Source organism: Rhinatrema bivittatum, chromosome 16 (genome assembly GCF_901001135.1).
Source record: "Rhinatrema bivittatum chromosome 16, aRhiBiv1.1, whole genome shotgun sequence".
Classification (NCBI taxonomy): domain Eukaryota; kingdom Metazoa; phylum Chordata; class Amphibia; order Gymnophiona; family Rhinatrematidae; genus Rhinatrema; species Rhinatrema bivittatum.
The window spans coordinates 2,421,258-2,431,618 of record NC_042630.1 but is presented as its reverse complement, the minus strand read 5'-3'; the positions used below and the strand labels follow the sequence as shown (position 1 = coordinate 2,431,618).

General features: G+C 52.2%; 1 protein-coding gene across 8 annotated transcripts in view; it reads right to left on the bottom strand.

Annotated features, from left to right (window-relative positions):
- The window catches only part of LOC115077986 (alpha-2-macroglobulin-like protein 1), a 52,100-nt gene that overhangs the window by 38,135 nt on the left and 3,604 nt on the right, over positions 1-10,361 (bottom strand). For 7 of the 8 annotated variants that reach the window (XM_029580498.1, XM_029580499.1, XM_029580496.1 and 4 more), the window contains exons 4-15: positions 8,703-8,755; positions 6,484-6,504; positions 5,946-6,105; positions 5,573-5,660; positions 5,009-5,129; positions 4,695-4,809; positions 4,279-4,388; positions 3,623-3,790; positions 2,850-3,080; positions 2,646-2,709; positions 2,306-2,451; positions 317-466 (exon numbers count right to left, since the gene is read on the bottom strand). In XM_029580498.1, coding sequence (XP_029436358.1) covers positions 317-466; positions 2,306-2,451; positions 2,646-2,709; positions 2,850-3,080; positions 3,623-3,790; positions 4,279-4,388; positions 4,695-4,809; positions 5,009-5,129; positions 5,573-5,660; positions 5,946-6,105; positions 6,484-6,504; positions 8,703-8,755 — 1,427 coding nt within the window. The remainder of the gene's footprint in view (positions 1-316; positions 467-2,305; positions 2,452-2,645; positions 2,710-2,849; positions 3,081-3,622; positions 3,791-4,278; positions 4,389-4,694; positions 4,810-5,008; positions 5,130-5,572; positions 5,661-5,945; positions 6,106-6,483; positions 6,505-8,702; positions 8,756-10,361) is intronic. The other variant, XM_029580494.1, reaches the window with a different exon arrangement.

Sequence of the window (10,361 nt, the reverse complement as noted above, 5' to 3'; positions counted from 1 at the left end):
CTTAGGCTGGGATCAGTGGTGCAGGGTTATAGGGAGACCTGCCTCTCCTCAGACTGGGATTCAGTGTGTGGCAGGGTTATAGGAGACCTGCCCTCTCCTTAGGATGGGATCAGTGTGTGCAGGTTATCCTAGGGAGACCTGCCCTTTCCTCAGGCTGGGGTCAGCGTGTGCAGGGTTATAGGAGACCTGCCCTCTCCTTAGGCTGGGATCAGTGTGTGCAGGGTTATAGGAGACCTGCCCTCTCCTCTGGCCGGGGTCAGCTCTGTATTCTCAGACACACAGGGCTACAGATAGGCAGATAATTGGGATGACTCACGCTGTCGCTGGTCAGCTCAACTTCCGGTCTTGTAAGCAGCAGGCTCTTATCCAGGACACGGACAGAACAGAAAGAGCCTGGGGCTGCCTGCAGGTGGAGAGTGACGTTAGAGAAAGGGAGACCCTCAGGCCTTGAGAAGAGCAGCTTCACCTGAGAAGAGACAGAGAGAGGCAGAGACGTGAAAGGTTCCTGGCTGGGATACACAATTCGGAAAGGTGATGATCCCGAGAGAGAGACTCCAGCTGTTGTGAGGAGGAGACTTTATTTTAGCTTGTAAATCACATTGGTGTCATTGATAAGAGAGTGAAATCAAATTTTACTAAAGGAATAAATAAGCAAGAGATTTCTAACTTCGTATCACAATACTGCAGACTCTCCCTGATCTCAGCTTTACCCATGCTGAGGATTCTCTATATTATGGGGTTTCTCTCTCCCACCTCTGAGGATCCTCTGTGCACGTCCCAGGCTTTACCCCTCACTCCCCCACCTCTGAGGATCCTCTGTGCTTATCCCAGGCTTTACCCCTCACTCCCCCACCTCTGAGGATCCTCTGTGCCCGTCCCAGGCTTTACCCCTCACTCCCCCACCTCTGAGGATCCTCTGTGCTTATCCCAGGCTTTACCCCTCACTCCCCCACCTCTGAGGATCCTCTGTACCTGTCCCAGGCTTTATCCCTCACTCCCCCACCTCTGAGGATCCTCTGTGCTTATCCCAGGCTTTACCTCTCACTCCCCCACCTCTGAGGATCCTCTGTGCTTATTCCAGGCTTTACCCCTCACTCCCTCACCTCTGAGGATCCTCTGTGCTTATCCCAGACTTTACCCCTCACTCCCCCACAGCTAAGGATCCTCTGTGCTTATCCCAGGCTTTACCCCTCACTCCCCCACCTCTGAGGATCCTCTGTGCTCATCCCAGGCTTTACCCCTCACTCCCCCACCTCTGAGGATCCTCTGTGCTCATCCCAGGCTTTACCCCTCACTCCCCCACCTCTGAGGATCCTCTGTGCCCATCCCAGGCTTTACCCCTCACTCCCCCACCTCTGAGGATCCTCTGTGCTTATCCCAGGCTTTACCCCTCACTCCCCCACCTCTGAGGATCCTCTGTGCTTTTCCCAGGCTTTACCTCTCACTCCCCCACCTCTGAGGATCCTCTGTGCTTATCCCAGGCTTTACCTCTCACTCCCCCACAGCTAAGGATCCTCTGTGCTTATCCCAGGCTTTACCCCTCACTCCCCCACAGCTAAGGATCCTCTGTGCTTATCCCAGGCTTTACCTCTCACTCCCCCACCTCTGAGGATCCTCTGTGCTTATCCCAGGCTTTACCCCTCACTCCCCCACCTCTGAGGAGCCTCTGTGCTTATCCCAGGCTTTACCCCTCACTCCCCCACTCTGAGGATCCTCTGTGCTTATCCCAGGCTTTACCTCTCACTCCCCCACCTCTGAGGATCCTCTGTGCTTATCCCAGGCTTTACCCCTCACTCCCCCACCTCTGAGGATCCTCTGTGCTTATCCCAGGCTTTACCTCTCACTCCCCCACCTCTGAGGATCCTCTGTGCTTATCCCAGGCTTTACCCCTCACTCCCCCACCTCTGAGGATCCTCTGTGCTTATCCCAGGCTTTACCTCTCACTCCCCCACCTCTGAGGATCCTCTGTGCCCGTCCCAGGCTTTACCCCTCACTCCCCCACCTCTGAGGATCCTCTGTGCCCATCCCAGGCTTTACCCCTCACTCCCCCACCTATGAGGATCCTCTGTGCCCGTCCCAGGCTTTACCCCTCACTCCCCCACCTCTGAGGATCCTCTGTGCTTATCCCAGGCTTTACCTCTCACTCCCCCACCTCTGAGGATCCTCTGTGCTTATCCCAGGCTTTACCCCTCACTCCCTCACCTCTGAGGATCCTCTGTGCCCATCCCAGGCTTTACCCCTCACTCCCCCACCTCTGAGGATCCTCTGTGCCCATCCCAGGCTTTACCCTTCCTTGCCCCCTCACCTTGTTGTTGAGGCACCTGGAGACGGGGAGCTTGGCGCTGTCAGCTGACACTTTCCCCTGGGGTAGGACAGTATAGAGCAGTATATTGACCGCACTTGCGATGTGAGAGCGTGCGTGGACTGTGATATCAAAGGAGCCCTGTTGCACTGGGAGCAGAAATGAAAATGTGAGGTGGGATGGAGGAAAGAGAGAGCAAGGGAAGGGGAAGAAGGTGGGAGGCAGGTAATAGAGAGAGGGGAGAGTGAGTGAGAGGAACGGTGAGATGGAAGGGGGGGGTGGATTTGTAAGGGAGGGATTGGGATTGTTCTTACCAGGCGTTCAGGTGATTGTTCTCACCCACCTGAATTATTCCAGATCTTCACCACCGTCTTTCCGGACTCAGTAATTTCACCTTTGCTCATGACCTAAGGAAGAGGAAGAGATCTGGCAGGAATAAGGAAAGAGGGCGCTGCCTCGCCACACGTACAGGACCAGTCCTGCCCATGCAGCTTCTCATCCGCAGGCACCTGCAATTTATTTGTTCATTCTCCCTGCAGGTACTTACGATGTGGACCATCTCCAGCGTCTCCCTGCCTTCTTCCAGATCGCTGCCTGGCACCCTGTAATCCGTTTTCACCTGGTAGCTCTGGCCGCAGGAGAGCGGGTCATCCGGCTTCTGGATTTTCAAGGCAGTGTTGGTCCCGGAGCGGAAGGGGGCCACGATCTTGATGGCATCTCTGTACAGGGGGACCATCTGTCCAGGCGGAGCCGCTGGCTTCTCTTTCTTAAACACAGCCTGCCATGAAAAAAGGGAGAAGGTAGGAATGGGGCACGCCGTGGCCCTAGGGTCAGTCCAGAGATTTATCGGTGGTCACCAACGTTTGGAAGTGCCGCCCATGGCTTTCCGAGAGCCTGCCTGTGGCAGATGAAGCGTTGATTCTGGGAGAGTCCATCCTCAGGAAGGCTGTTTGAGAATTTATTGAAGATACTCTGTGAGCTTTTACCATCGTCAGCAGATGCAGGGATGAGCAGAATCAGCTCTGGGTGTGTAGGGCACTCGGAAAGAGCCTGACATGACAGAGCCAGGTTTACAGTCGGTCTGAAGATCATCGATCTTGTCCTCTTGCTTGGTGGAGCTCTGCTGAGGACCCCACAGCTTGACTGGTGCTTAGACCAGTGGCTCTGGACCCAGTCTTTGGGGCACGCCTGGCCAGTTGAGTTCTCTGGATATCCACAATGAATATTCATGAGAGATTTGATACAAAGGAGACAATGCATGCAAATTTATCTCATTCATATTCATAGTGGATATCCTGAAAATCCCTGCTGTACACTCACCCTCAGAATGACAGATTTATTTCCCCAGTTGGCGGTGTCCAGAGAAAAGGACGCCGTCCCTGCATCGTCAGTGATATATGAATGCTCTGTCTTTCTGTCATTGGTCTCGAGGATTAGGTATATCTCTTCTCCTTTTCTAGGTGTGCCATCAGCCCCAAACAGCTTCATCTATGCAAGAACAAGAGGACATAATGAAAGCAGGAGAGAAGAACAGCCTAGAGCCAACAGCCCAAACCCAAACCCAACGTGTGCCACGGCACTCAGCAGACCTCCTCACGTTTGCCAGGCTATCCAGGAGTGGAGATACTTGTCACCACCTCATCCTGCTCCTGCCCACCAGTATCATCTCTATCACCAACACATCCACGATCAACCTGATCACCACCATTCTCCTCCATCCTTAGTGTCACCTTCTTACCCTCACCTCCTCCTCACCACCACCATCACATCACTACCACAGGCCCCTCTCCACACCATCCCCTTCTCACCACTAACACCACCTTCTCCTCACTATCACCTCATTCCCACTGTCACTGTTATCATATTTCTATTACCTGCCTTACTATAAATTACACCCAAAAGGGTCAGCTTTTCCTCACCATAATCAACATCTGCTCACCATCAGTGTACGCCCCCATCTTCATAGGCAATCCTACCTTTCCTTTATAGGGCATGTTAGGCTTGTAGTTGGAGTCGGTATCATCGAATTTCATCTCAGCAATGGTAAAAGACAATGGGATGTTGACATTGGCCTGGACCTTCTCATCTGCAGTAAAAGGAATAACCTCATATGAGGGATTAACAGTATCCAAGGTCCATGCTATGGGTGGAGGATGGGGGGGAAAGGAGAAAGCCAGATTATTAGGGACAGGGGAATGAGTCTCATGTAAACAGAGGCTATCGCCATCAACAGTATCCAATTAGTGATAAAAGTCAATTTACAAGGAAATTCCAGGGAAAATTGGACTCCACAGATTGGAAGTGTATGGTGGCCTCAGGGTGGTGCTGCTGGGTGAACCCTGGACAGTACATGGTTTCTGGGAGACTCTGAAGCAGCTCCCTCTGCTCTCACCTGTTTCATCCTCCACCAGCGAGGCCACCACATTCAGGTTCTTATCGTAGCCGTACATACTTAGCTGAAAGGTCTTGACATCTGCCGTCCAGGAAATGCACCCGGAGTCATTGGTCTACAAACAGGCAAAGGAACACTGGAGTGAGGAACCCAGCAGGTTGCCTGTGGTGAATGCTCAAAGGTCACTTTGAGACATTGCCTCCAGGATGTCTCCCCTGCATGGAAGACACATGCTGGCAGTGCCGCTCGTCCAGCTTACAGGTCCTGGAATTCCCCCTCTCCCATCCCCTTTGAATTCATGACCCAGGCCTCACCTGCCCACTGAACACCAGACAGATGTCCTGTGGCCTGCCCTCCTCATACCAGTAGTAGTGGTTGGCCTGCCGGCACACCGTCACCTTAACGAGGCCCTGGGCAGCATTCCCAGAGACATGCCTGATAATTGGGGTGAGAAGAGAGCAGGGAGATAGACAGTGTTATCACAAGTTTATTATGTCCCTGACTCCAAGAGCTTACAGTCCCTACATCTGAGCACAGAGAGGCTGCTGAGGTTCAGCCAATGCATGGGTGGATGGGAGTGTGGAATTAAGAATGGATAGGAGGCTCCCTGGGTTCAAAGCACAGGGCTCTGACTGCCAGTCCCGCGGGGGAGGTTTCTGTTGCATACCCTGAGAGGATGGTAATCCATACTACGATATGTTACAGACAGCGCTATACATGTTTTAGGACTGCTGCAGACCCTCAGGTTTTGGGAAGGGGTATACGGAGGTCTGGATACTCAGAGCAGCCCCTGTTTTGAAAGGTGTGAGGGTCTACTGGAGAGCTAGACCTGGGAACACAGTGAAAGACACGAACATTGAGCAGCAATCCCCATTCACCTTCCACAGATGTTTAAATCAAGGGATGAATCCTCCGGGGTGACCACCGAGGGAGATGACCGAATGAGAAGTTCCCATTTCTGCCGACCTGAATAATCAGAGAAATTAGCAAAACTCTAACCTTTAACCCCCTACCTTGACCACCTAGGACATTAATCTTATACCTACTACCAACCTTAACCCTCCATGCCTGACTAACTCTACCTCATCCCTAATCCAAACTCTACCCAAATTCCTAATGCCAGCCTTTTATCTCAGACTCTCTACCCTTGTCCCTTACCCTAATCTCTACCCCAACTCCAAACCCACTGTAGGAAGGCAAAGCCTGTTTCAGCTGTCTGCCCTTCCTTTCTGGGCTGTGCCCGGCACTCACCTTTGTCCTCCACGTGGAAGGTCTGCTTGGCCTCTGGATGTTCCACGTTGATGGTATAGATCCCGGTTTTGGACACTGGGGAGAGAGTGAAGGCTAGGTCCAAAATGCCCTGCTCCGGAGCCACGTTCCGCCACTGAGCAATGCGGTACTCTTCGGGATCCTGCCAACGAAGCAGTAATCCATGTCAGACCTGACTACGCTCTGTTCACTTCAGCCAGTAGCCAGCTGCGCGCTCATCTCCGGTGTCAATTCTTGTGCCAAATCGTTGGTGCAATGTGCGTAGGGAGGCAATGCAGGGCTCGTGTGCGCGAGTGGTTATTTCTGTGGCTTTCTGAATGTGGACTTCTGTAGGGTGTGAGACCGCACCCTGCTACCCTGGGGCTCTCTTCACAAACAACGTGGCTGCCAGATCTCACCACAGAACATGTACACGCGTGTGTAACCGTGTGTGAAAAGCTGTGCGTGCAGGAGGTCTCTTGCGGAGGCTTCCAATTGGTTGCTTTGTGAAATGAATGAGGTGGATTTGGATTTTGCTCACCTGTATGTCCACCAGCGGATACTGGAGGGAGAGGAGGGCACAAGAAAAATGCAGATGAGAACTTTATAGTCACAAAGCCTAAGACAGACAGGCCACCCCCCTCCCTGGGGTTAGTATCTGCTTTACCCTGCAAGATTCGATTCTGATCATCCCAAAGAGGACCCCTAAATCAAGTAAGAGCTGCATCTCCCTGCATGCAAGGGGGCAAAGCCAGGTCTGCACCAGCCTGTCCCATAGCTGATGAGCCAATTAATTACTGGTGGTAGGGGGTGGGGAAGCATTGCCCCTCCCACCTCCCTAATCTGCACTCTTTCCCTCGTTTGCTCTCTCTCCCATCCTTTCCCCCAACATTCTCCTTCCCCCTCCGCCCTTCAATAAAACAGAGCTTCTTGACTCACTCCCTCATGTTTCTTTCATGAGAAACCCAAATCCTGGAATCAAAGCTGCACAGTGAGCTGTTCCATTGTTTCCCCTCCCTGTTTCCCCCCATCTGCTTCCTGCAGCGTCTGCTTCAGGCTCACCACTCTTCTCCTATTCCAGGCAGGCTTCCTGAGGAAGGGGAGGGGCTGAGGTTGGAGCAGGTACTGCAGAGAAGAAAACAAATGCTCTGCTCCCACCTCCAGCTCCTCCTGTTCCAGGCAGGCTTCCTGAGGAAGGGGAGGGGCTAAGGTTGGAGCAGGTACTGCAGAGAAGAAAACAAATGCTCTGCTCCCACCTCCTGCTTCTCCTGTTCCAGGCAGGCTTCCTGAGGAAAGGGAGGGGCTGAGGTTGGAGCAGGTACTGCAGAGAAGAAAACAAATGCTCTGCTCCCACCTCCAGCTCCTCCTGTTCCAGGCAGGCTTCCTGAGGAAGGGGAGGGGCTGAGGTTGGAGCAGGTACTGCAGAGAAGAAAACAAATGCTCTGCTCCCACCTCCAGCTCCTCCTGTTCCAGGCAGGCTTCCTGAGGAAGGGGAGGGGCTGAGGTTGGAGCAGGTACTGCAGAGAAGAAAACAAATGCTCGGCTCCCACCTCCAGCTCCTCCTGTTCCAGGCAGGCTTCCTGAGGAAAGGGAGGGGCTGAGGTTGGAGCAGGTACTGCAGAGAAGAAAACAAATGCTCTGCTCCCACCTCCAGCTCCTCCTGTTCCAGGCAGGCTTCCTGAGGAAGGGGAGGGGCTGAGGTTGGAGCAGGTACTGCAGAGAAGAAAACAAATGCTCTGCTCCCACCTCCAGCTCCTCCTGTTCCAGGCAGGCTTCCTGAGGAAAGGGAGGGGCTGAGGTTGGAGCAGGTACTGCAGAGAAGAAAACAAATGCTCTGCTCCCCTCTCCTGCCTTTTTCACTCCTGTCCCCTGCAGGATTCCTGAAGGGGAGGGGATGGAACAGTAAACAGTAGAGATGTGAATCGGAACCAGAATCGGTTTGGATTCCGGTTCCGATTCACATGTGGATTTTTTTTCATCGGGCCCGATCGCGGTTTTGTTTATCAGCTGCGCCTGAGCCGATAAACAAAAAACCCACCCGACCCTTTGTAATTTATATTTTTATTGATTTTCCAATAATTATAAGAACATCATTCATAATCACTATTTTCAAATACACAAACTTGAAATAAATCCTATCCACAATTGTATTATAATCAATCAATGGCAATTTTCTTCTTGTCATCTTAAGAGAAACAGAGGTATTAAGAAAAAAACTAAGGGGAGATAATCAATCAATAATATTTTACCCAGAAAATTGTACTGTGCTACCTGCATTATACTTTATTCGCTGGGTATTGGAGATATTGTGGCAGATCTTCTTTGTTCAATAAAGTTTTTTAAATGATCGGGTATAAAAAAAATAAAGGTGTCTTGTTGTTTTTTAATTATGCATTTGCAAGGATAACGCAAGGTATACGAATATCCCATTGTAATAGCTTCTTGGCGAAACTCCAAGGGGGGGGGGAGGGGGGGAAGCTAGTCCCTTAGCTTCCCCCACCCTCCCGACTCCCCCAAAAACATTTTACAGGTACCTGGTGGTCCAGTGGGGGTCCGGGAGCGATCTCCCGCTCCCGGGCCGTCGGCTGCCACTAATCAAAATGGCGCCGATGCCCCTTTGCCCTTACCATCTGACAGGGTATCCGTGCCATTGGCCGGCCCCTGTCACATGGAGGGAGCACTGGAGGTCCCGAGAGATCCACATTTCTGGAGAGTTCTGGAGTATGCCCTGCCCCTTTCCTCCCCCATGCTCATATCTACCTTGTCATTGCTGGCAATGAAAGTCTTGTTGAAACAGATGAGTCTGATTCGCACTGTCAGGGGACAGAAGAAATGAGAGAAGGTGTGAATGAGGCTTTGCCATCCTCACCGGTGACAAAAACAGCAAAACATGTACTGAGGAAACTTTGGATAATTCTCTGACACCACGGTCTCTCTCCTGGTTTGAACATGGCTCTCACCTGTCTCCTCATTTGCACACGTTCTGGCAGTTCTCACCCGTCTCTCCTGGCTTGCACATGGATCTCACATGTCTCCTCATTTGCACACGTTCTGGCAGTTCTCACCCGTCTCTCCTGGCTTGCACATGGATCTCACATGTCTCCTCATTTGCACACGTTCTGGCAGTTCTCACCCGTCTCTCCTGGCTTGCACATGGATCTCACATGTCTCCTCATTTGCACACGTTCTGGCAGTCCTCACCCGTCTCTCCTGGCTTGCACATGGATCTCACATGTTTCCTCATTTGAACACGTTCTGGCAGTTCTCACCCGTCTCTCCTGTCTCCTCATTTGCACACGTTCTGGCAGTTCTCACCCGTCTCTCCTGGCTTGCACATGGATCTCACATGTCTCCTCATTTGCACACGTTCTGGCAGTTCTCACCCGTCTCTCCTGGCTTGCACATGGATCTCACATGTCTCCTCATTTGCACATGTCTCCTCATTTGCACATGTTCTGGCAGTTCTCACCCGTCTCTCCTGTCTCCTCATTTGCACACATTCTGGCAGTTCTCACCCGTCTCTCCTGGCTTGCACATGGATCTCACATGTCTCCTCATTTGCACACGTTCTGGCAGTTCTCACCCGTCTCTCCTGGCTTGCACATGGATCTCACATGTCTCCTCATTTGCACACATTCTGGCAGTTCTCACCTGTCTCTCCTGGCTTGCCCATGGCTCTCACCTGTCTCCTCATTTGCACATGTTCTGGCAGTTCTCACCCGTCTCTCCTGTCTCCTCATTTGCACACGTTCTGGCAGTTCTCACCCGTCTCTCCTGGCTTGCACATGGATCTCACATGTCTCCTCATTTGCACACGTTCTGGCAGTTCTCACCCGTCTCTCCTGGCTTGCACATGGATCTCACATGTCTCCTCATTTGCACATGTTCTGGCAGTTCTCACCCGTCTCTCCTGTCTCCTCATTTGCACACATTCTGGCAGTTCTCACCCGTCTCTCCTGGCTTGCACATGGATCTCACATGTCTCCTCATTTGCACACGTTCTGGCAGTTCTCACCCGTCTCTCCTGGCTTGCACATGGATCTCACATGTCTCCTCATTTGCACACATTCTGGCAGTTCTCACCTGTCTCTCCTGGCTTGCACATGGATCTCACCTGTCTCCTCATTTGCACATGTTCTGGCAGTTCTCACCCGTCTCTCCTGTCTCCTCATTTGCACACATTCTGGCAGTTCTCACCCGTCTCTCCTGGCTTGCACATGGATCTCACATGTCTCCTCATTTGCACACGTTCTGGCAGTTCTCACCCGTCTCTCCTGGCTTGCACATGGCTCTCACCTGTCTCCTCATTTGCACACGTTCTGGCAGTTCTCACCCATCTCTCCTGTCTCCTCATTTGCACACATTCTGGCAGTTCTCACCCGTCTCTCCTGGCTTGCACATGGCTCTCACCTGTCTCCT